The sequence below is a fragment of the Centroberyx gerrardi genome, chromosome 12, assembly GCF_048128805.1.
Source record: "Centroberyx gerrardi isolate f3 chromosome 12, fCenGer3.hap1.cur.20231027, whole genome shotgun sequence".
Lineage (NCBI taxonomy): Eukaryota > Metazoa > Chordata > Actinopteri > Beryciformes > Berycidae > Centroberyx > Centroberyx gerrardi.
Window position 1 is genome coordinate 23986310 of NC_136008.1, and position 27143 is coordinate 24013452.

The following is a 27143-nucleotide window of genomic DNA, read 5'->3' on the forward strand; positions in this document are numbered from 1 at the left end:
GTGTACTCCTCTGTCTTGGTGTCTCTGGTGTCTCTGTCACACCATGGTTTTTCATGTTGTGAAATCATGTCTCGGATTACAGTGATTGGACAAAATGAAATTATTGATACCTTTAAAACTGGGACTCTACACAGTTTCTATCTTCAAAGTCCTCTGTGTTGTTGTGGTTCTATCTGATTGCCTACCTACACTGATGACGATGATGAAGATATATGGGAGGTTATGCAGGCACACGCAGACAGAAATAACATTACCAGACAGAGTGACCGGGACTTGCCGGGGAAAGAAGTCCTCCATCATTTCATCCTTTTCCTCCTCCGTACTTTCCTCTCTCGGATGACTCAGCCCTGCAGAATGTTCTAATTTCCCCCTGATGGACCACACAGACCTGCCAGTCATTCACCAAGCGTCACAAACCATTTCTCAATGATCTGGTGCCGCCTATCCATCTGTCCTCCTCCTCTCTCTTCATTCCCAATTTCATCCCTCTCTCCTCCACCACCGTCATCTTTGACCTGTCCCTCTCCTTTTAAGGAAACTGAAAAACCTGAGATAGGGTTGAACGAACATGAGATGATGGTTCAATAAGAGACGAACAGAATCAAACTGTCTTTAAGGAGAGTGGGTAGTCCACTCCATGGTGTTTTCTTTATTACGATAGATAGTAGCAAAGCTGAGAGACAGAGTATGGGAAACACACAAGACAAAGTTCTGGCGGGATTCGATCTTTGTCCAGCAGGAGCACATATGGGTTTGGGAGTTTGGGATCTTTAAACACTAGATCATCTTTGGGCACATTTCTTAATCTTTTACTGTTGATTTATTTTCTTTTTTCAGGCTTAGAGAGTTGTTATACCTTGCATTTGTACCAGCTGTCAGTTCTGCACTCTGAGACACACTGCCACCTGGTGGATTAAAGCTGTAACTGCAATACTTGGAGAGAAAAGACATTTCCTGAAACTGGTGCACACTCTGAAATAGATGCTGTTATTCAAAACAACTTACTGTATAGTTAGCGCAATAGCAGAATACCTTTGTGGCTTGAACAGTTGCATAACAAGCCAGTAATGAAGTAAAAGAGCAAAAGAGGGACAAATCAATGCTAAACAGTAGGATGGAGGAGGAAATTAGGATGAAAAAGGATGGATTTTGTCCTGGTCAGTACTTAAAGAACCATAGAATCAAATGAGCAATATTTTCTGTGCTAAATAAGACACAGAACATAGTCTTTCAGTATCAATATTTTATTGACAGTCTGTTCTGTAGAATAGAGCACTTTAAATCCCTGAACAGAACACAGTTTCTTTTTCCCTCCATATTCAGAATAAGCGACAGAATATCCTGTCTATTTTCTATTTTTACAGTTTATTTAAAAAAGTTAGCATGACTAAATGCGTTGCATACTTACCATTTACAATGTAATAATAATTCCCAGTCAGGGTTAACACATAGAACTGATAACTTAAATCAATATACACATATATATGGACATACAGCAGAATTATTGTCTGTAATAGCCTACATTCAGACGATTCAAGTGACACACAGGGAAAGGAGCACACATACACACACACACTCACACACACCAACCCCTCATTACTTCAGTCGTAGCACTTGATACTTCAACACTCTGAATTTTTTTCTGATATTTTTCTCCACAATGTGCAATTGTCATGGGCAAAGTAACAGGCAGCGTAAAAGCAAACTTGCAGCTAACTGTATCCATTGTTTAAATAAGAAATGTTAATGATCCTACCAAGCCATTTTAAGTGCCAATACAGAAACCTTCATCCCCATAATATAAACTGCCCAATGAAAAATAACATAATATAATTCAAAATGTCAGCATGTTCATTCAAAGTTAAAGGATAAATAAAATCTAGAAGCAAAAGTCCTTCACTTATACAAATACAATGTATACCCAGCTTTTTGTGTGCTTCTCATAATCCAAGGATTTAATAAATATATGTATGGTTATTAATCTCCCACTGCAGTTGACACTGCTAGTTCAACCCCTCAATTATAAGGGATTTCAACAGATCAGGGCCAGTCATTCAGTCCGTTCATTCACTGTCAGCCGCTAGTCAGTCAGTCAGTCAGTCAGTCAGAGAAACAGTAAAACATCCCTTCAGCAATAAACTGGTTTACAGATAAAAGTTCAGTCTCTTATTACATTCCCTCACTCACATAAGTGACAGTCAATAACTTGTATGTTCCATATGCCAATGTATAGCCTTGACCGGCTTAAAACCAACATTTTGGTTTCTTATGTCCATTCACTGCTTTCATAATGACATTCAGAAACATATTAGTGTCGCATTCGTTAATCCTGCTTTACAGATTCCCCCCCCCCCACTTTTTGGAGATACAAGGTTTACAGCAGCAACATATCTAAAAATATGTTGATACAAATGGTAACATAACATGATCACATCTGTGTTAATAACGTTTTTTTTTTAGATTGTGCCATTGCGAACAGCCATGCACCCGTCCCCCTGTGTCATTCTGGTCCCTCCCACTCCTTATTTGCACATAACTTTGGTTTTGAGTGACAGCTCAGAGCAGTAGCAGTGGCCTGTGCAAACTTTACAATCCTTTACCCTCTCTTGATGTCACAGCTCCCATCTGCTGTCATTTTGCAGTGGCAATTTTGTGTCCCTTCTTAAGTACTGAGTTGAATGAAATTAGAGACACAAAGTGGTGCAACTAAAGGCAAACCAACGGGCTTTTTTTTGGATTAAGGATGTTCGTACCCATGGCACACCTCAGTGCTGCACCATCACAACCAATTCAAGAAGCCTCCTCCTCCCATTTGCTCCATACTGACTAGATGAGCATGGAAAAGACAGTGCTGCAGACCTATAGCAGAGGAGGAGGAGTGCAGCTACACTAAAGAGATAAAAAGCAAGTTTTTGGTTGTTTTCTGAATGTCTGCCTGTCTCTCCCTCTCTCCCGTCTGTCTGTCTGTAGTCGCAGTGCTTTAACAAGTGTCTGTCTAGCTGACTCTACTTTGTATTACTGTCTGTGTGCTACATAATCCCTGTGGAATTTCAAAGAAGGGGATACTTCACCCAAACTCATTAGGAGACAAAAATCAGAGAACCAGGAATAGATCCTGGCACAGCATGGGAGGGGAAGAACAACGGAAATAACGATCTTTCCTGTCACTCTCTACTGCATACCATCTAAGAAAAGGCAAAACAAAATAATGAAATAATCAAAACAAAACACAAATACAAACCCATATTCCAACGAGCTACAGTATGTTGGCTGTTTTTAGGCACATTAGAACATTCAGTCATAGAGAGAGGACAGATTAAAGCCCCAATCCGGATTTTTTTGAGCATATCAATTGCGGTAATATACTGTATATATAGGGAAAAGCCTTGCTGGTGGAGAATAATCCCTTTGTATCCCACCGCATCTCACATTACAAGTTCCATTTACAGCTTAAAAATACATTTAAAATTCATGTTTAGCCGCCACAAACTCCAAATACAGCAATGTGTCTCTGTACTCAATGTTCCGGATTGGGCCTTTAACAATATACTATATATGATACAGTATATTGTATATACAGTATATACAATATACAACTAAAACGGACACAGAGGAAGGCAACGTGCTCCTTCATCATTAGTCTGGCCTGACACAGTATATCAGTATAACAGTGTATCAGTCAGTCACTATTGGTTCATTTATCACCAGTTCACTCAGTTTATGTTGATGAGATCGATGATCGGTTGGTTTTTAATCTATATGAAGGCTAGGACAGATCAGTAGGGTTCTGCATTGGTTAGGACAGATGAGCGATCGTTTAGTTGAGTCTGTGTGTGTGTGTGTGGGTGTCCTTCATCGATGTAGTTGTTCTGTCTGGGTCGATTGCATCATCCTGTTTGTGTGCCTGTGTAGTTGTGTGGTGTATGTGGTTCTGTAACATGTTTCTGTGTGCGCATGTGTGTGTGTGGTAATGTCATATGCATATGGTACTGTAAGATGTGTGTGTTAGTGTGTAGTAGTTTGATATATGCCAATATGCTGAGTATCTCTTTTGCGTATTTATGTCCCAGTCCCATCATCAGTGTAACTGGTCGGTCTAGTGGGATTGTGTCGGTCATTGCTGGTTGAATGACTGAGTCCATAGTTCGGCCTAGTTAGTCTGTGTGGGATCGTCTGTGGTATGACCATCTCCTGTGCATGTAGTGTCTGTGGTATGTGTATGTCCTGTGGGAGCAGTGTGTGATTTGTATGTGTCTTGCCTGTCTCCTGTGTGCATGTAGTGTGTTGTGTATGTGGGGTTTGCAGCGTGTGCGGTATGAGTATCTCTGTGCTGGGGGGGCCTCCCGGGTCTTTCATAGCCATACTGGCCCCCACCATCGCGGGATAGCTTCGATTCCTCCTGAGCCCTGCGTTCAAAACCGGGAGGCCCCCGCCCAACGCGCTGTTCCCCAGTGCGGGGGAGCCGAAGGGAGCCAGTAAAGCGCTCCCGGATGAATTGGAGGCCCCGAGAGGCGAGAGAGTGCGGAAACGTTTCAGTTTGTCCACGAGTCGCAGGTTCAACACCTCCGCCTGGCTCTCGCCGTCCGTCTGGCCCCCCCGCTCCCTCTCCGCCTCCCCCAGCACTTCCCTCAGAATGGTGCGTGCCGGCTTGGAGGCCAGGAAGGTGTCGTAGTACGGCGGGTCGTCGTAGGGAGGGCTGAACAGAAACGCGGGGGCGGCGGCGGGAGAGGAGGTGGACTTGGAGCGACGGCGAGGCGTGGGGGAGTTGGGAGGGGTGGAGGGGAGGGGGAGGGGGTCCGCCCGTCGCTCTGTCGGTCGGCCCTCAGCCTCCGCGCGTCCGCCGGCGCCTCCGCTCCTCGGCGACGGCGCTCCTCCCGCGGGCGTCGAAGCTCCGCTGGTGTCCGCTCCTCGGTCCCAGCTGCGGGGGTCGTACACCGACGCGGAGATGCCGTGCTCCAGGAGGAGGCGCACCAGGCCCAGGGAGGTGCTGGTGGTCTTGGTGGAGTCCCTCAGGTTGGTGGAGGACTCGGCCAGGGAGAGGGAGAGGGAGAGGCGGCGCGGGGTGCAGCAGGGGGTGTAGGAGGGGGTGGCGGGCGTGGAGAAGGGTATGGGGGAGGCGATGGGGGTGGGGGTGCCAACGCGAGCGCTGGTCTGACAGGAGGACATTGCGGGGCTGGAGACGGGGAGAGGAGGGGAGGGTTGGGGGATAGGAAATGGGTGAGGGAGGGAGGGAGGGAGGGAGGGGGGGAGGGGGAGGGAAAGTCAGAAAGTTGGGGTTAGGGAGGACAAAGGTGAGGGGCATAGGAAGGAAGGAGAAAAGGGAGGGATGGAGGGGTTGAGAAAGGGTGGAGGAAAAGGGAGAAGAGGGGACGGGGCAGAGGGTGAATTGGGGGAGCAAGGGATATAGGAGAGAGAGAAGGTTGGAGATAAAGAAGAGGGAGAAATGGTAGGGAGCAGAGAGAGAGATGATCGACAAGAACACAAACAGAACATTAGTTAGCAAGTCTTAACACATGGTTTGGTTTGGTTTATTAATAAATTAATGGGCTATTGTAACAGGAAAACAGGAATCTCTCAATAGGAATAATATGGATGCTGTGTGTCCAAAACATACCCTGAAAAATCATGCATGAGTTAAGCCTTTTTCCTAGATTTTCTTAGTCTGGCAACTGAGATGTGCATTGAAAACTCAAGTCAGTTAAGTGCAAGGCCTGAATTAAGACCCATAGACTGATTCAATCAGATTCAACACCATCTGAATACAAAAAGGTTCATTAGAAATCTAGAAATCCACACACTGTGAAACCAAGTCAAGAGGTGACCAAACAATTCATCTTGAAGCAATGACTACAGCATACTTAACTTTAAATGATAATCACAGTTAGCAGCAGCAAGGCCAACAGGCACTTATTACCTATTATAGACAATGTTACACACAATGAATATTATCTATACTAGGAACCCATATATTGTTAGACTTGATCAGTGATTAGAGTCATAGCCTTGTGACAGAACCTGTATTGTTAGTTAGGGCCATGTTAATGGGTAACATTTGAGGCAAATTAGATGTACAATTCTGTAAGCAATTACAGCCAGCAGCATTAAGTCACGATACTTAGTCCTTAAGTCCCACTGTGTTATCTGCATTGGTTTAATCCTCATTGTAAATCCATGTCTCCCTTACAACCAGCACTGCCCATCCTCTTTGCCTCAAAGAGTTGCCCACATATCATCATCTTCTAAGTTTGAGAACCAATAGAAAAGACAGTTAGAGCAAATGACTGAAGTTATTCTGGTTTGCACACACCCACAGTCTTTAGGAATGCACTCCCCATGCATAGTCTCACCCACGTGCACGCTCACGGGCACGCTCAGTGGGCCTGCTCTACGCCGGCCACCACAACCATATGATACAACCCCACTTCCTCTTCCTCATCGCATGACCTGCCAGGGCCAATCAGACAGCAGGAACATCAGCAGGAGAGTGTGAAGTCAACTAAGTCTGATTGTATTGGATCACAGTAGCCCTGCCTGAAACCCGGTAAGCCTAAATATCTCCATGGGAGGGGATCCAGGGAGCGGTTTCCAGAGTGAAGACTTTGGTTCAAGTCATGACCAAGTTACACTATCAAACGATAACTGTACTGCTACATAGAAATATAATCAAAAGATATAACAGTAGTCATCCTATGAGCATTTCCATTTGTCGAAGTAGTGGTTTAATCTTATTGTGCAACTTGGTAAAGACATAATGCAATTTATGGGAATCCAGACAGAAAAACTGCCCAAAAGTCCAACTGCCACCATCATCTCTTCACAGAGGAACACTACACTCTCAAACATCAATTATACACACCAAGGACACAAATAATATACCTACAGACAAAGAGACAGTAATAAAATAAAAACATATTCAGGTATTTAACAAGTGGTTTTACCTGGAGGACACAGATGTCAGTTGATCAGAGGGGTGGAGGATTCTGCAGGTGGTGAAGGTGTAGGTGGAGCTAGTATGGGACATACACTTGCCTGGGAAATTAACTGGAGGAGAGGAGAGGAGAGGAGAATAGAAACAGAAGGGGAGAGCGTTAGTATTGAGACAAAAGGTGCCAAACGACAACCCAACACTTTGACAACATCGTAGACACAACCAAGAAGAGGAAAAATAGGCGGTGACCATACAAGCAACCCAAAGCAAAAGCACTAGCGCACATTCCGCCACTCGTTTCTGTGGTTTCAGAGTGCAATCACCGCACCTCACAACGAGTGTTGGGAGCATAGCAGCGTGCAACGCGAGCCTGAACAGCCTTCATTTGAATTTACTTACTTCATTCTGAACATGACCACAAACCTGCGAGTAAATCTTAAGGAGTTGCACAACTGAGTTTGCACAAAGGAGCCAATTCTGGAAATCTAGCAGGCCATGCCAGAGTTGCTAAATTGATTCTGAGAATGAATCAACCTTGTGAGTGACTTTTCTTTACATGGTTGTTTTTATAAACCCAAAGGATAAAGATAATGCATCAGAACTCATTTTTGATCAGATGTGTTTTGTTGCACAGAATGTTGTCAAGATTTCCACGCTTTACATCGACCACATCTGGACTCAAGATGTGTAAGTAAATACCAACAACAGTGACATCTTCAGGCTGTTCTGGCAAAGCAAGCCTTTGAAGTTGAACTATAAAATGTAATGGGCAACATGCCTATGAAACATGCCACTCTTTGACTGGGTTTGCCATGGTAGCAACAATTGATAGGTATTTGATCTGCTTCTTAGCTAGCGCTCTGGGCTTGTGGGACATGATACACAGAGAAAGTTTTGAACCAATGTAGATGAGTAATTTGCCAACAATTATGACCAGCAGCGTTTTTTTCATGATAACTTTGTTGCTTACAAAAGATGAGGAACATGTTCTCTTTCAATGAAACAGACTGACCAGGTGAATCCAGGTGAAGGCTATTATCCCTTATTGACTGTACTAATTAAATTCACTAGGGCGAAGTAGATGGAGGGGATAGGTTAAAGGATTTTCAAGGTAACTGAGACACAAATTCTACTAAGAGTAAAGCCCACTATACATTTTACTATATACTATTTTCATTTTACTGTTATCCACATTGATTTTTGTTGTATTTGTTGTCAATCCTTATCCCTGCTGAAGGCAAAATTACTCATCTCCATTGTCTCAAAATGTTGACCATGTATTTTAGATGCGTATTCAGCCAGCCAAAGGAGAAAGAACAGAGGATTCATAAATATGGAAATGCTGAAACAATACAGATGCAGGCAAATAAAAAGCCCAGCACAGCAAGGTAGATTGTACAGTATTGCAGGGTTGTGAAACTGAATCCTAGTTTCAATACTATTTCTTACTGAGATACAGTGACATTTAGTCCTTCCGCCTCTTTTTTTCTTCACTAAACACAATGTGGGGAAAGGTTTCTTCATTGGCACTTCAATTACCCCCAAAATATCGAGTTAGCATTCCTCATTGAAATCAATGGCATTGCTAGCAAAAAGCGAAGCCGTTTTTTGGGGGGGAGAATTGAAGCACCGTCAAAATCTTTTACCACCATGTGACAGGTGCATAGTGAAGGAAAATACTGGACTAAATGCCAAAATGTCAAGGTTTTAGCTTAAGGGCCATAGTGCAGCAACATGCCAAATACCTTGAGTGATTTAGATGGTTCTAACTACAAAGACAGCTTCCTAATAAGGCTTACACACAGTGAGCCAGGTTCAGGTTCAGAAACACACAACATTACTGATCTCACAGACATGTAGAGGTTCTGTGCTTACGCTCTGTTTTGAGGTTTGGATATTTCCATTTTTGGGAACTTGACACTTTTACTCCATTAGATTTCAAACTTAATACTCCACTACATTGACATATTACCTGTACTTACTGCACTGAAAACTAAGCACTCTCTCAAAGTTTAAGCCAGCCAAATGTACGAGGACCAACCCTTTAAAGTCTTTTAGGGTTTATAGGTTGAATGCAGCTAAGCATTGAAATGCTAAAATGTCGCAAAGCATGTGTACCTTTTCATCCGATACCAATTACATTTGATTATTAACAATTAAATATTAGTGTGTGTGTGTGTGTGTGTGAAGGTGACCCTAGACCAAGGCCACTAGGGCAACTCCAATATTAACTAGCCATGTGATGTCATGTGATCATTGACTTGGACAGCTGCGATAAGAACAGCTGACACACACATGCACACACACTGGACCTCAGCCATGACATTGCTGTGCATGTGTGTGTATTTGTGTCATACAGTAGTGTTTCAGTATCAAGGCTGACTGCTAGAAGAAGCATTTTGAAATTACTCCTACACAACTGTTTAAAACCTATTCGCAATCCTGTTCATAACTAGATATCATCTGTGTCCAGAAACCTCATTTTCTCATTGACATCCATGTGTTTTTACAATTTTACAATCTATTACTAATGGTGTAGCTTGGTGCCAAGTTTATGAAATGTTTTCTACATGTTGGAGACAGCTATCAATAATGAAAAATTAAAAAAAACTGCTCTGCAGGACAGAAGTCATGCCTTCATGTCCTAAATTCATGCCTTTAGAGATCAGTAGTATTGTCCAAGACACTGTAAAGTTGGAGCATTCAGGAGATTTGACAGAAGAGGATAGGTGTGGGGTGGCATTAGATCTAAAAATGAGTGTGATTGGTTGAAACAAAGCAGAATGTGGCAAATGTATATGAAAGAAAGTATGATTTATGGACAGGGAAAGATGAGGAAGATGTAAAGTGAAGTAAATTAAGTTAAAAAAAAACAAGTACTCTGCTTTGACTGGGTATGACGACTGCACACACGCGGTCTGGTGGACGGGATGGGTGGGTGTGCGTGCGGATGTGTGCACGTGAGCGTGAGCGTGCACGATGTGGACGGCTAAGCAACGTTGGAGTTGTGAAATGTCCAGTGAATGCCCCCCCCCACACACACCCCTCCTCTTCAACCCTCCCCACCCCCATGCTCCAGGGTTGAAAGGTGTGGGGGGGGGTGATGTAGTGCTGTGACCCCAGCTAAGAGGCTCCCTCACCAGGCATGCTGTCCACTGTGCCAGGCTGCAGGGCCTGGAGCTCCTTGAGGTCCACCTGCCCGTTCATCTCAGAAGAAGACGGGAGAGGAGGAAGAGGAGGGGAGGGGCTTGAGGAGGGTGGGGGCGTGTTTAGAACGTGTCCGTCTTTGCTCCTAATTGCTCCCCTAGCTCCTCCCATTGCTCCGCACAACGCTTCTAATTGGCTACCGTCGTCATCGTCACCGTTTCTCATGTAGCGGGGAGAAGAAGAGGAAGGAGAAGAGGAACGTGGCTGGGCTGAGGAAGCCATACTCTCTCCTGATAGGCCAGTGAACGAGTTGAGCGAGAGCTCGTCCTCCTCCGGTTGGTCCAGATGCCAGTCCTCTTCCTGGTCCTGCTCGTGTTCTAAGGTACGGAAGCCCTTAGTGACCACACCAGGCCGCTGGTCCAGCAGACCTCCCAGATGGGGCTGGGCCAACTGCTGCCATGCGTGGAGGGTAGCAGAGCCTGGAGGAAAAAACACAACTAATGTTATTCAAATCCATGTTCAAGTGCGCTCTGCTACAGTCTCTTAATGAGATTACATTATTAGACAGTTTATGCACGGTAAAAAGCTTCAATCTTCCAACACCTTTTTGCTTCAAAACAATGCACGGAGCTGGATACCGAAACCTTGCAGTGAAGGTGCAGGTGAATGTGATGAATGAAACCTTCAAATATCAAACTAAAGATTCACGCTTCAAATCCGTCACAGGGTTTAAATTTATCTAAAAATTGGTAACTAGTAAAAGTATGATTTATCTTGTATTTCAGCTGTAATATCCATTCTGAACTTTAGTTTGTAGGAGCCAGCATTGTTCAAATCTCAGCTTTGTTTACATTCTTACCATGCCTGCTGACATTTGGTCAGTCCACAAATGAAGTGACTGACATGTAACAACCTTCTACTCCTGGCCACTGAATAGTAGTTGGAGTTAAATGCCTTGCTCAAGGGAACCTCCACAACAGGTCTTGAGGAAGGGGAGAGCATTACTTTGTCACATACTGTATGTAAAGTGTACTTTTCATGATGTATTTAATGATGATTGTCTATTTTCACCAGCAAAAATCAGAAACAAAGTTTGAATGTATTGTCTATATGCAGTATAGACATATTGGCATTATGTTTGTATATCATTTCCATGTTTAGGGTGTGAAAAAGGATCTAAATATACCTCAACTGTTTACTGGAAGACATTATGTACACATTCAGACACCTACACAAACAGGCAGGCAGATAGCAGAGACACACGCGCACACACACACACACCCAGGAGACACAGGCAGGCATGCATATAAACAGTCACACAATCTCTCTCACACTTACATACTCACACACAAATGGATGGACAGGCACAAGCACATTCTCAGATAGCTAGAGCCAGTGTGTCTACATACATAAAGGTCAGATATATCTGTAGCCTGAATGTCTGTATATTAGTGGTATGGCCTAGTCACAGGTTTTTCTCTCTCTCTCACACACACACAAAAACACACACCTAAAACCTAGAAAAGTAGTCTCATTTCAAGTCCAATGAATGGTTGTTTTCAGGCCACAAAGCTAACACACTAACAGAAAAAGAATGAGAGATAAGGAAGGTGAGAAAATTAGTAAGATTTTATTCAAGAAATCGTCAACAAAGAAAACAGACAAGTTGAACAGAAACAGAACTTAAAGTGTGAAGAACAGACAAAACCAAAGTGATGAAAAGAGAGGAAAACCAAACAGAAGTAGGTAGGATAATAGATAGGAGTGAGAGGGGTTGAAATAAGATAGACAACATGTTGTATGGCACTGTGAAGCCGCACTGAGGATTTGTGTCTTTACTCCTTAGTAGTCCTTCTAACCCCATTCACAACCCTGAATATGGGTTTCAGGGATAAGTATGGTAGTATTACAAAAACAAATAGACAGAATGCATGCAAATAATCTCTGAGCTGGCCAAGTAAAATCATTATATATTAGAAAATAAATATTTGAGGAAGATTCTAATTCATTTCTCACCACATGTTACCCAACCATCATTAGACTTGAAATAAAACAGTGTGTGAAATTGTTTGGTTTGCATCATGTCACAGGAACAGGAAAAGAACATCTGTAACATCTGGTGTGTTGATAGATTTTTCTTGTTTATTGTCCTACCTTTTATATCAAGCACCTTATCAAGCGTTCAGATGCGCACACACTTCTACCTGCCACACTTCTATCACAATGACAAAGTTGACCTTGCAGCTGATGTAACTCTGGGTTTAAGCACTGGGTGGTGCCACACAACAGCAAATACCTCTGTGGCAATGGCTTTCACATTTGTTCCCCTTTTCATGGGGAAAATAGTGCTGAAAAATGTTTTAACAGGCTAGATAGTGTGAATCTATTTAACAAAATATCCAATGGTTTTAGGCTGATGATCCACTGGCCTACAATGCCTTGATCAGCCAATCCTACATTGCTGGGACATAGAAAGGCAACAACCAGTAGTTTTACATTCCAGTTTCTATTCTAATTTAGAGACCAATTTTCATGTTCCATTTTTTAAATACAATCACTGTTGTGTGCCAAATTATTCAGGAGAAAGTGGGATAGGAAGTGAATGCATGTTGTTAATGAAAAATTCAATCAGTGACAGCAAATATATTAACTTACTCAGCGAACACCACTCTAAACACAGTATGAAAATAAATATCTAATCATAGGAAAATAAAAATTCTACATTATAAGATAAGGCACCATAAAAACACAATTAACTATTATAGTGCTTGTCGTTTTGACTTTGGTATGTGTGCATGAGTGTGTATATAGAAAACAGAAATCTGTTATTAAAAATACTATTCAACCTAACTCAACCAATGTGAGGAATATGTATGCTGATGTACTGTAGGTCATAGTGTACAGTTATTACAATGGCAGACTGAGATATAGATAAGTATTATTTTTGCAAAGCTAATATGCCCAAATCATGCATGTACGTGCTAAAATTATGTTATTGGTATTTGATTTTGATACACGTTGATGTGAATGGTTCTGATATCAGAAAATGCTTTTTACTCACTTTTCTACATGAAAGGGCCTCTAGTTTACTAGCTGACTAGCTTTAGCTTGTATTCAGGTGTTCTGTGCAGTATACTCAGTATTTCTCTTTTTTTTTTTTGCAACAAATCAAAGACCAGTTCCTTAATGGGATTTTAGGGTGTCAAGTGACTCAACATAAGAATACTCTAGCACAATATGGGGTTTGTGGTTTAGTTATGGATGGTAATAGAGTCTAGTCTCGCGGGTTCCAAAGAAAATCAAAGTCATCACCCTCCCATCACTTTATGTGAGGGTGTGCATTTTCACACCTTTACCTGTTGAGTTTCTCAATTGGTTTTCAAAACAGAAAAATCTCAAATAAATCTGCTTTGACAAAATGTATAGTGCAAATTTATGTGTAAAAAGTCAAGGGGTGTGAACGCTTTTTCGAGTAACTGTATATGTCATACCAGTAGCATTGCTGTGTGTACAACAGGCTGTCTGGTATTCTATATCTCAAACCAGCAGCGTGGCTGTGTGTGTCTGAAGTAAAAGGAGTGCTGGGGATTCAAACTCCCCTCCTGCTGCTCCAACAGCTCCAGCAGGCCTGTGACTAAAGCTAGGCGGGCCCCGAGCTGAGGCTGCAAGCTCGGCAGACTGCTCAACACCAGCAACTGGGGCTGGGGTTTCTGTGTGGCGCTCAGAAAGATTTGGGAGTGACTGTGGTTGTGATTCTGTTGCTGGTTCTGAAGGGCTTGGTTTCGGTTCAGTGACTGGTTCTGAAAAACCTGACTCTGGGGGGCATTTTGAAAGATGTGACTGTAATTTTGTTGCGGGTTCTGAGAGGGCTTGTTTTGATTCTGTTGGGGTTTCTGAAAAACTTCATTTTCATTCTGCGGGGGATTCTGAACGCCCTGATTTTGATTCTCATTTTCATTCTGCGGGGGAGGGGGATTCTGGGAGCTGTGGCTCTGAGCTGAATAATCACCTTCTAGTGGCTTTACAATCTGCAGCTTCTCGGGCAGGTAGGACCTCGCCGTGAACGAGTATCCCGACCAGACGCTTCCGAAGGAGGGATGTGAGCACAGCGACAGCAGGCTCTCCGTCGGCGTCCCCGCACCTCCTCCGCTGCTCCCCCCCCCGCCTCCTTTCTCCTCCTCCTTGGCCAGGTAGGCCAGCTTTCTCTCCCTCTCCTCCTCGAAGAAGCGCTTTTCTGAGAGGTAGTTGTCGCGGCGCAGGGACAGGCGGCGAAGGGCCGCCTCCAGGTCCCTGCTGCCCGGGGTCCCCGGGGTGCCGGGGGGACGCTTGTTAGAGTCCTCCGACCTGGGGAGAGGGAGGGAGAGAAAGAGGGAGGGAAGGAGGGTGAGAGAGTGGAGGTGGGGGGGACGTTGTTACATATGCTCACCAGAAAACTGTTAAACTCTCTTTTAGACACGAGAGACTAAAGTACAGTGGAAATGTAAAAAAACAATAACTTCCTTTTTACTTGGACCAGGCACTATTTATATATTTAGTTCCACAGTGATAATCTAGGAAATGATAACTAATACACAGATATAATCCCAACCCACAGAAAAAATAGAGATCTGTGTTTAGCCGTTATTGTGTTGTGGTTATGATATCAGAATCGATACAGCCATTATCAGTTGAACCCTAACTGAGGTTGCTGTTGGGAATGAGAAAGAGACAGAGACAGTGAGACACAGAGACAGAGAGAGAAAGAAGAGTTTCTTCCTCTCTCTTTCTCTCTCTCTGTTTTGTTAGTTTGTAAAGCTCAGTTGGTCCCTGTTGTGTTGGCTAAAAATAAAGAAGCAACAGCCATTGACTGAAGCCTGAAGCCTGTGGGGTTTGTAGGTTTATCTGCTCGGTGCCTAGGAACTGTAGCCCAATAAAAATCCTAACACACCATAGAAACACGCTAACAAACACCAAGGCTACCACTGAAGACAAAGAGCCTGAAAGAGTGAGTGGCGCTCGCTCATTCACTCAGGACCATTATGAGGTCCTGAGTGAATGAGACAAAGAGGAGGAAAGAGACAGAGAGAGATTACTAAAACAGAGCAAAAAAGTAAACAAAGAGAGAACCGCACTGTTGAAAAGCAGATAAACTGACAGCCAAATACTTAATCATCTGAATCTAATGTGTATATTGCTGAGTCACACTGTCCCCTACCCATCGTCAGGAGTCTCCAGGATACTGCTGGTCTTGTTGTCCAGGATGATGCCACTCCCTGTCTCACTACCGTATATGGAGTTGGAGCGCGGCGTGCCCACCCTGCTGGACCGGCCCGAGGTGAAACAGGACGTCTGATTGGAGCCTGGGATGTTCAGGGGCGAGGGGGCTAACGATGACCGCTGCTGACGCATCAGGTTGAGGTTTTTCACCGTCTGAAACACTCGCTTCGGGTGCAGTCTGGACACACAGAAAAAGAGGGAGACACACACACACACACACACACACAGACATAAAAATCCATTACAATCCAACAGGGAGATTCCAGGTGCAACCATGCTGGTACTGTACTTACTCTGATAACCCTAAGGAAATAATTTCTTTATTTTTTAAGTGAGCCAGGTTTCTAATTGGACATACTTCTGTTCTTCTACTTCGGGGTCGTCCATCTGAAGTTCCTTCCTCATGGTGCCTTCTATTTCCGCTGCTAGAGAGTCCTGGAAGGATGGATAGAGAGAGAGAGAGAGAGAGAGAGGGGGGCAAAAATAATCATGATTTAAAAAAATGCTCCAACTACTGGGGCCCTGATGGCTGGTTCACATGTAGCTGAGGCGACAGAGAATCCCAGTAGGGCACAGACAGACAGTCAGTGTAAATGAGTATAATATATCTAACTAGCTTTGAAACAATTGAATGAGACAAAACTACTTGGTATGGTGAAACTTGGTCTGGTAGAGTAAAGCTGCGTAAAGGATGGCGCAGGATGGCGATACTGTGTCCAGTATAGAGTCACTGACTTCATGTGACAGTGACGTCAGCAGTAGCTTGGGTCAGGTCAGCCGAATAGAGTTACTTGGCTCCTGGCAAACACACTCTTAGTTTAGTAGAGCCTGCTGACCTGCGCACTGGGTATCACTGTGCAATAACCTGAGAGTTCACAATGTGAAGACAACCCGCTCTTTGTGGAGACTGTCCATGTGAAAGCTACAATTCCCTAATGATCTCACTTATTAAAACCACTTCAGCTGTGAAGGGGAGATGTAGACGAAGGGGAGGACTTTAAGATAAAGGATTTTTAAGATATGAGATGTGCAAAAGTGCAACTCAACATCATGAAAGCTGCTCTCTGAAATATCAAGTGAGTTTCACCTACAACTGCCCTCTTTACTCTCTCCTCAGCTATTTTTTTTACCCCACAACCTCCCTCCCTCTCTCTTACCATAGGGAACAGGCCCAGGGAGTGGAAACGCCTCGATGTGCTGAGTGGCAGAGTTTTATTCCTCAGGTTCTTCAGCTCCTCCTGAGCCTCATGAAGCATCTCCATACACTCTGCGTACTTATCTTCTAACTCGCGCAACTGGAGGAGGAGAAAGGGAAGAGAGAGAGGAGGGAGGGAGGGGGAAAAAATGGAGGAAACATATATAAGAATCAATCATGAGAATTAATAATGAGATGGAGACAACATTGTAATACAACATGCATGGATATTTCTGTTTTTATGATTGTTTTAATTAAAAACAACTATGAAAATTGGAGTCGTGTTGTTATACAGCATGTAGGACTAAAATGTATTCCTGGGGACAGTGTTTTAGATGGTGTATGTAGAACTATAATGTGCTACAGCTTGATCACAGTAAAAGAACACCTCAGTCGTATTACGGCTTTATAGAATGACTGCCAACACATTTCCAATCTGAAAAGTTGTCTCCAATGCAGTATATACACATAATAATAAACATAAGGCACTTGAGCTGCCTAATGTCCCGCCACAAACACAATTGATATATTACACATAACAGGTTACGCTAATGAGGCCATTAATTAAGCTTATGAATACATTAATCTGCAAATATTTCTATCCCAACATACTTGTCTTTACATAACCCATGGGTGGTATTAATATTAACTCCATATCTTAAAGCATTAAGGAGTTATAATAGCTTCAAGAAAATCAATTATGCGGTAAAGTGCTCCAAAATCTAGTCACATGATCTACTCTATAGGGGGAACCTGTGGTGTAAGTATGAAGTCTTTATCATGTGTTGTTCTTGAGTCATTGTGTTCATGTGTCTACACACAGACACACACAGACGCCACCATGACGACATCATGTCCCACATACCAGGTACCATGGTGGTGAGACATAAAAACAGGAGCAAGTGAGAAAGAGCTCCAACTAGCTCCCTAGTAAACACAGGGGCTGGCTTAGCAACCAATACAGCACAGCATGGTTGGAACGTGTCTTTGACCAATAAGATTACTTGCCTGAACCCATTGTACAAAGTATAATGATGTGGGCTAGGGGTCAGTGGGTTGTACATTTCCTTACCTCAGCAGTGAGTTGTCTCTGGGCGTCTTTGGCTGCTCCTAGGTGCTGAGTCAGCTCCTCGTTCTCCACGGCATACTACAAACACACCAGACAGAGAGGAACAGAAGTATAAAAACTACTTCATCCATGAAACTCATTCTTCACATACAGACAATAGACGCCAAACTTCATTCTGATATAATAACCAGCATCTGGCACACAGCAGCAGACACCAAACTTCATTAACAGTACTAGAGAAGGGGAAGGGAAGTGCGTACCGACTTGGCCTTCTTCTGGAGGTCTACTATCTGGGAGAGGAGGTGTGTGATCTCCTCCTGCTGTCTGGAGGCGTCCTCTGTCTTCCTGGCCAGCTCCTCAGCCAGGGTGGACATCTGTATGTTGGCATCACCTGGGAACAGCAATTTAATCAACAAACACACAATCATTTTTGGGCAAATGTAGATAGAAACCATTCCCGGCCAAAGGCAACAAAGTAAGACAGACGGTTTAAAAAAAAAAAAATCCATATATATCAAAGTACATCCCTAGTTTTCCCCTCAATCTCCACTCATAGTGCCTGTCATACACACACACTGATGCCATGTGGGACGTATAGTTTCATGCATCACCAGACACATATAGACAGATGTAGTTTCATAAAGCGCACCAGATCAGTGCAGGGGAAACTAAATGATAGTTAAATAGGTGGTGGATGGTCATAGATAAGCTCATTGTATCTATAGCAGACCTACATCAACACAAGGTAAATATACAACAAGATTAATTAATTTACATAATTTCTAATTAGTAATAACAATATAATAATAATCCCCCCCATGAAAATTGCATGCACCCTCAGATATTTGGGTCGGGGACTGGTGTTGTTCCTTGCAACATGATGTAAAGCAGTACAGTGTTGATGAAACAACAACGAAACAACAACAACAGTTAATCAGTCCGACCTTGCAGACGGTCCAATACTCACGTAGCTCTTTGACACAGTCGTTGACCAACTGCTGTTCTTTTTCCTCATAGGAGATTGTTTCCGTCTCCAAATGATTGGCCTGGAATGGAAAAGTAAACACAGATATTACTAATCAACCAAAGAACCTGTGTGACTGGTCGACTAGAAAGAGGGTAAATATTAATAACCGAAACACGGAGCACAGGCAATTAATAATTTCTTGCTTGCTTCTCCTGCTTCCCAGACCATTTTCACTTGATCTCGCTTTGGTCAGTAGGTAGTGATACAAGACCGTATCTATAATCTGGGTGAGAGGTTCTGTGTGTGTATGTGTGCGGGAACTGTGTGCGTGTGTGAGTGTGCGTGTGTGAGTGTGCGTGTGTGTGTGTGTACCTCAGACCGCAACGATAGGTTTTCTTCCTCCAGATCTTTGAGTTTCTTCTGCAAGGAGTCCAAGGGGAAATAACTGGGCACCGGTAAACTGGGGTCACTGGGACGTACCCTGTAATAACACACACACACACACACACACACACACACACACACACACACACACACACAAACAAACAGAGGCACATACGTGCACAAGATAAAGATACACGCGTGAGAGGGAAGCGTGGGAATCAGTCAGTCAATCATCAATCAATATGCAATAAATCAGTGTCTACAGATCATTAGGCAGCAGTGATAATGCTAGAATAGAAGTAGCAGCCTACACTACATTCATGTTGTAGGCATTTCCAGAGAAATTAATGATTAGTGCAACAATAATAAACTTTAATTCCCAGATTGTTGCCAACATTACAAGGAACTGATCATAAGGAGAGCAAAGGGCTAAGGCGAGATAAGGATGCTTGATCATAATTCATGAGCTAGATCTGGCTGGATAGCTGAGGGAATCAATGATTTAGAGCGTGGGGAACAAAACTTCTTACTGCACTGTCTGGCTGATACACACTACATCTTCCCTCATGTGGTGGGAAAATTCACTATATTCTTGATTGTGTGAGTTTACTGCACAAGCTGTCTGGCAGCTTTTGCTTGACCATGGTACAACAGTTACATTCTTCTGAGATTCTTTAAGTATTAATGAAAAACGCATTTCTGCAAAATAGTGAGCTTTATGAGAGCTTGATAGTAAGCTGTCTAAAATGACTGGGACATACCATCATGTCATCAGCACAGCTTATGACAGCTTGATAGGGCAGTGTTGGGTTGCGTTTTTTTTTTTTTTTTCATGTGGTGTGTTTGACAAATATTTGCATAAGATTTGAATTCCATTACGTCATTGCATTGCATGACATTTTATCATGTGGAACTGGAATGTCAGAATGAACAGAGAATTGGGAGGAATGCAAAATAAGAAGTGGGGGAGGAGAGGAGATGGAGAGGAGAGGAGAGGAGAGGAGAGAAGAGAAGAGGAAAGTCTTACGGTGTGGAGGTGGTAGACTCCCCCTCGCTCTCCTCGGCAGCGCTGGTATAGAACTGCAACAGTTCATCTTTCATAGACAGGTCATGACGCAGCTGAGAGACCTATATATAGGTGTATAGGTGGCGAGAGAGAAAGAGAGAAATAAAGACAGGGGGATGGGGAAATAAAACCAGAGACGGGTACAACTTTAATATTATGCTCCTATAAACCCAATGCAGTCTTAAAAATGTAAAAAATAATCACAAGCATACAAGTATAGTTCCTGTTGTTCAAAAAAGTTAATCAGCCCTCATACTTTGCTGTGCTATGAAATTACACAAACCATCTGTCACTTGCCGAACCCCCCCCCCCCCCCAAACACACACACACACACACTCTTCTCTACCTCCTCTCGTATGTGTTCTACTTGCTCCTCCAGCAGTTCGTTCCTCTCGCTGAGGGTTTTGTTTTTCTTCAGCAGAGACTGGCCAATGCGAGCCGCTAACTCCAAGTCACGCTCTTTCTGCACGGAGACACACGTGTGTGATTGGTTTAGCTTATTGTTTAAACAGCAAAAAAAGTTGAAAACATTAATATGTGGCATTTAAAATGACTGATTGCTGTGCAAATTTGTGTTCTAGGAATGATGCGTGTGAAAGAAATGTGGTAGCCTAATAGTTAGAGGACCAGGTTTAAAACTCGAAGGTTGGCAGTTCCAATCCCCCAACAGGGTGGGAAAAGCCAACAGGAGAATTAAACAACAGAAAGTGACAAATCTCTGGTATGTATTAACCCACTGGAACACCAGGAAACTCCTACCAATGCAATTAAAAGCTTATTGTGAACCTGTTCATATGACTATCAGACATTCCTGTTTTTCTGTAAGGACAATGGAAGTGGACTACTAGGATTACAGCCAACCTAATAATACTAGGTGCTACCGAGCAACACAAAAACACAGGTTCACACAGATAATAGGGTTCTTAGTCTCTCTCCCAGGGACACAGACTTATTAAAAGGTTGAATATTAGTGGATTGTCAACCAAATGAAAGTAAATTGTTCTTGATTGATCTTCCTCTCCCTGCAACTCCTCCCCAGGCTCTTACTGCAGATAAGAATGTGTTCCTCATCAACTTGCTCGGTGAAATGAGGGATCAGAAAGACAGCTCAGAAACACTCCCTTGCTTTCTACGAAGCCAACCTTACATACAGGTCAGATAAGCTGTTTTATGTGCTAGATTTGAATATCAGGTGCATGAAACAGGTTTCATGACGTGGTTCTGTCTATCTAAACCTACTTTGCCATGCGGTTTCATGAAGCAACCTGTGTTTGGACTATCAGACCATATACATGGTTATTATTTAACTCCAAAGTGGCTTGCAGTGTGTGTGCACTGGACTCTTCTGTATTTATTCTAATTGTTTTCTACTCGGCATTACCTCTTCCAGCAGTCGAGTGACAGCGTCAATGTCGCTGTAAGTCTTCGTCATCTGGCCCACTCTGTCAGCACACAGCACTGGGGGGAGAGAGAGAGAGAGAGAGAGAGAGACAGAGAGAGAGACACCAAAGCAGATTACTGTACATTCAATGCACTTGTTAATAAATGAAGGAAAAAAAAACATTCATTAAATTTGCAGTCATATAACATTCATAACATATACATGACAGCTGCAGGACAGCAACTCCAGCTGTCCTTTACAGGATTAAAGACACACTCTATAATTGCAGTACGGCAGTCAGCCTTATTTACATCATGGTTTATTGGACTGGAGACTTTATTTACTCAGAAATTTACTGAGCTTTTGACAAAAGGACTGACAGTATGTGACATGGGGTTTGGATGTATTTTATTTGAAGGTAAAATGTTTGCAATTTGTAATGGAACTGGAATGTAAAATAACGATATTTGATTTGCAATGGGTTTGAAAAGCATTTGAAAGCTTAACAATCATGTTGGTAAAAAACATCTTAATTTCATCATTCAATATCTCTAAAACATTGGATCCAGTATTTTTTGAAAAGTACTACAATTAGTTTTAATTTTGTGCTATGAATAATTTTGTAAGAGCTGGTGCCACTTGTTTCAAATGGTGGATTATCTTATTTTGGAATGAAACTCTTCATATAATATTGTACCCAAAAAATGTAGATTTTCAAATAAATTCCAGATTATGTAAGTCTGTATTATATAAACTTCTAAGTGTTTCCATGCAGTAGTGTTGAATGTCACACTGAAGGTAACATGACTGACAAATAAACAACCCCCACCCGTCTCTTTTACTCCCTCCGCTTGGCCGCAATCTCGGTGCCCTTTCTTTTCTTATTCCAAGTTCATGAATCATATCAGGTTCCTGAGAAGTCCACACCCACACACACATCTACATCCACACACACACACACACACACACACACACACACACACACACACACACACACACACACATACCTTTACACTGACCCACACACAGGCCTGCCCATTGTCAGCCTTCCAAGTGATTCAGCAAAATTATTGAATGCAGACACAGTGGTCAATGTTAAAGAACCACACCCACACATTCCTATTAGAAAAGCAGCAGCACTAGCCCAAGTTCACTATCAAGGCCCTCTCTCCTCAAAACAAGTGGACAGTTTACCTTTCCACTAGCCAATGGCTAGTCAGTTTTCAATCCAGGCTAGTGGAAAAAAAGCCTCTCACTAGTCAAGAATTCAAATTGGGTCTTATAGAGGTAGTATGTAGACTGCAGCTGAATAACCTTGACTGTCTGGGGTACTAAATGCTTAAATGAGCACTTCACTTAGTTGATTAGTCATTAGTTTATTAGATATTTGGTTGTAATGATTTGAGTTCTTACAAAGTCCTATTCACTTGCCTATGCAGATAAAACCACTTAGTGGGAATATATCAGAATATTAACTGGATATTCAAAGAATGGTTGAATAGTCTTGGGATCAAGTTTTAAATCTGTCAGTCTGAATTGGAATGTTATCAAAAAAATGCATGCTTGGCAGAACGTTTGGTGGCCCAAACTGGTATGTCATACCTGACATACCATGACGTGTCACGCTGTTCCATACAGCAAGATAAGATATGATACGAGCCGTTACAATACAGAGCAAAGAAATATTTACAAAAATATTTTTTGTGAATTTGGAAGGAGAAACAACATGCCAGGCGCATACAGTGCTAACACCCTCTCAGAATGGAAACAATGCAAAACAGTTGAGTTGTCCAATGCAAACAACATATTTTCATGTCATTACACAACACAACAGTGACAGTGAGTGGCTACTGGAAAGAGAGAAAGGGGGCTTATTGGGCTTATAGAACATTTCTCAACTGATGCAGCATTAAAAAAAGTTGACGAGCACCAAGTTGGAAGCAAAGTAGAGGCTGACTAACAGACTATAGACACATGCACACACACATACCACATACACTAAGACAGTCTAATCCCTCCTGGGTGGGTTGTTAGGGGCAGAGTGTTGCCAAGGAAACAAATCGGCATGATCATCAACAGGAAACACACACACACACACAAATGTATTTACTTGTTCGCTATCTCTGGCCTAGAAGGAGATTATAGATTTGATAGCACTAGGAGTCGCCTGTCTACCTGCCTTATTGTGTGTGTGTCTCCTGTTGATGATCATGCTCATTTGTTTCCATGGTAACACTCCGCCCAAGTTAGGCGCTAATGTAGGTATATTCAAAGCATGTTTCCACACGGCACATACTGAAAAACCTTGATAATGAGAGTCAACAAAATTTGAGCAGTCAACTCCCCTTATTCCCCTATTGGTTGTTTAATGCAGACAGTATGGAAGCTGACAGAGAGTAGTTAAAACATGTGAGAAGGTTTAGAGTGGTGGAGACACAAGAGAGATGGGATGCGATTCAAACTATACCACCTCTGGACATGAGCAACTTGTATTTAAAATATAAAACACGTTTCAAAAATCTAAAATCACTACCAACAATGAAATTCCAACAGCTACGTACAATTACGCGATCACACTGATCACTTGCTTGTTCAATGAGATAGACGGACCAGATGGATGCTATGATCCCTTACTGATTTAATCTGTTAAATCCACTTCAGTCATGGCGGGGCGATATAGATCAAGGGGAGGACGCGGGTTAATGAAACATTTTAAAGCCCTGAGACAACTGAGACATGGATTGCGTAAAAGAAGGTGCAACTCAATACTGGAAGGTGATCCGGAGGGTGTTCCTAGTGTTTTGTACACCGAGAGTAGGTAACTTAAGACACATGCAGTCTCTCTCCCTCTTTCTCTCTCTCTCTCTCTCTCTCTCTCTCATACGGAAGATAAAGCAGAGAAGGGGGTCAAACGATTAAGCCTTAATATTCACCATCACCCAACTAGATCACAGACAGGTAAACAAACTACATATCCTGTGCTTATTGAACTATAATCATCCCCTTCAGCACAGAGTCCTGAGTTGAAATGTAATTAAAGTTCAGGATGAGCCTATTAGCAGACATTCCTGGTTTTCTGTACGTCTGGTTGGCAGCAGCGGGGTGGGGGCGGGGGGGTGATGGGGCAGGAAGTCTAGAGTTACAGACAGCCTAATAATACTGGCTGCTCCTGGGCAACAGACAACACACAGGTTCAAGGACAACACACAAAAACCCGTAGAATCACAGTGGATAGAAGGGACCCTTATGATCCTAATCACTGCCCTCAGTATACCAGAGACGGCTGGCATAGAACTGTGTGTAATGGAGATGAGTATTGTATGATATTGTTGGAATGTTCAACACAATTCCCACTATAAAATAACACGTTAGTTAGTTATACCCCAGCCATCTTCTGTCTCTATCTGTGATAGTCAACAGTACAGTATACAGACTGTGTTCATCTGTCTCTCATTATCTGTCTACCTGTATGTCGGTCTGTCTGTCATTTATCTGTCTGTATGTGTGTCCATCCACTTCTGTGCACATGTATATCTACGCCTAAACGTACAGGGATCGAACGCAGGCTAAATACAGTAATATTAAAATAGGACCAAGGACCAACCAAGCAGTCCTTGTGCTTTTGTTTTCATTTAACACTGAAAATGAAATTGTAGCATAGTGTCTGACACTGATACACAACACTGGAGTGACTGCTGGGACAAAGAGCCAAGCCCATGTTTGAACATGTCAAACCAGCAGGTAGATGAAGCACACTGAGCTGGGATTAGACTGAACACGATCACGATGGACTGAACCAGCAGGAGAGAGCCACAGGAGACAGGATACCAAGACAGTGCTAACATTGGCATAAAAGCTTTAATAATACCATTTAATAAAACCCACTTGAGGTAACATGGGGGCGGAGGCAGACTATAATCAAGGCACTTAAACCCCAATTGCTGCAGTGGAGCTGCTCAGTGTGGTCAACAATGCAGTGTAGGGGTTGTTACTGGAAAAAAGTAATAAATTACGCATTACTTGTTACTTTTCTTAAAAGAATAATAATAATAATAATAATGACAGACACTTTCTAAGGTTTTTAATGAAGATAAAGCCTAAATTCTGACTTTCCCAGTTGTATTTACCTCTTTGTTGGCTCGTTCATGTGCGCTCTACTCGTTATTCCGATATTTCCAACATTACTTGAAGGCAGGATAAGACAAGGGAAATCTTTCAATAGATATTACACCAATAAAGAGGTTAAAGAGCTAAAGAATGTAACGCAAGTAACTAATGTTACTGATCTGTTAGATGAGTAACTGTAATGTGGTTACTGAAATTGGAACAGTAATGCCTTACTTAACAGGAAAAAGTAATGCGATTACAGTAATGCATTACTCTGTAACCTGTTACCCCAACACTGCTGGTCAACAACAGAAGATTGTGCAGCTCCCAATTGTGAATGTGTGTATGAATGCTCAGCAAAACCCTTCCATGGATAAATAAAAGTTGGAAGAGAACAGAAAAGTTAGGCGCAACACTAAAAAAATATAGACTATTTATTGCATTAAAAACATAATGTTTTGGCCATGATGGCCTTCATCAGAAGTAATAAATAAAAGTTAGAAAAATAAATTATCTAGCAGTGTAGAGCTCCTTCTCAAAGCGCATGTGCTCTAGAAAGAGAAGGAATTCTTGAAGTAATCAGACAGATCTACAGATCTCCTCACACCAAAGACAAGACAATCAGAGTGCCAAGTATGCCAGGAGGGAACTGGTAAAGCAGTCCAAAAACAACAAACACACTCCAAAAATCTATCTAAATATCATTTCAAATGTTTCAACTCATTGAGGAGGGTTTACTTTATGAAGCCAGACGCTGAAACCGCTTCTGACACAGATATCATTGGCAACATAAGATGAACCAACCACTGGTCATGTTTTTCTTTTTGACAAAACACGTTCGGCTACTATCTCAGTATGTGATGTACATTGGGCAGGACAGGACTTTTCACACATCAACCTACAGGTGTTCATCTAAGAAGGTCAGGCACCAGACTACTGGTGCCAAAGACAAGTACGAATGAATTAAAAATGATGGATTGCTCTCATAACTAAACCTTGTACACTGACTGAGCGAACACAAGCAGAGTAGCAAGGACCAAGAAGAAAGGCACAAGAGAGAGTGTCCTTGATTAAGAAGAAGACCACAGACTACCTTCACACAGAACTTGTAGTTCTTCATCGTCCTCCTCCTGCTCCTCCTCTGTGTTTCCATGACTGGGAAGACAGACATATTCCTCCTCTTCTTCATCATCCTCCTCATCCTCTTCCTCTGAGTTTCCATGACTGGGAAGACAGACATATTCCTCTTCTTCTTCTTCTTCTTCCTCCTCGGACTGGTTGGAGTACTCCAGCCTGCCTTCAGTGCCAGGAGAAGTGGGCAGTGCCATCCTCCACCCTGGACACTGCTGCTAACCACTAAACCACACAGTCTGCAGGTGCAATGCCATGGCTCCTGCCTAGGCTTTGTGCAACTGTGTGTGTGTGTGTGTGTGTGTGTGTCTACATAAGGAAAGTGCTAGTTCCAAAGAGGAGAGAGTGTGTGTCTCTCTCAGGAAGTATGTGTGCTTAAGTAGTGTCTGCTGTGTGAGTTTTCTGTAAGTGTGTGTGTATCATTTGTCCCCTGCAGTGGCTCAGTCAGACGAGCGGATAACCTGGCTCCTCCCCCTCTGCTCTCTGACTGGTCAGTGAATGGCCTACTGTAC

The 27143-nt window shown here is 42.8% G+C and overlaps 1 protein-coding gene across 2 annotated transcripts; it reads right to left on the minus strand.

Annotated features, from left to right (window-relative positions):
• Positions 1-1255: 1255 nt before the first annotated feature.
• On the minus strand, positions 1256-26919 carry trak1a (trafficking protein, kinesin binding 1a). Of its 2 annotated transcripts, none has more exons than XM_071911773.2 (15): positions 26594-26919; positions 21394-21470; positions 20359-20475; positions 19974-20074; positions 18935-19043; positions 18563-18641; positions 17856-17986; positions 17599-17673; positions 16489-16626; positions 15690-15766; positions 15270-15509; positions 14085-14419; positions 10069-10554; positions 6939-7041; positions 1256-5173 (listed from the first exon to the last, which is right to left on the minus strand). In XM_071911773.2, exons 1-15 carry the CDS (start codon positions 26826-26828, stop codon positions 4060-4062), a joined length of 3417 nt encoding a protein of 1138 aa, XP_071767874.2. In that variant the 5' UTR covers positions 26829-26919; the 3' UTR covers positions 1256-4059. The 2 variants fall into 2 exon arrangements, with proteins under 2 accessions (XP_071767874.2, XP_078143367.1); XM_078287241.1 differs by lacking the exon at positions 1256-5173 and adding an exon at positions 6364-6444.
• Positions 26920-27143: the final 224 nt, after the last annotated feature.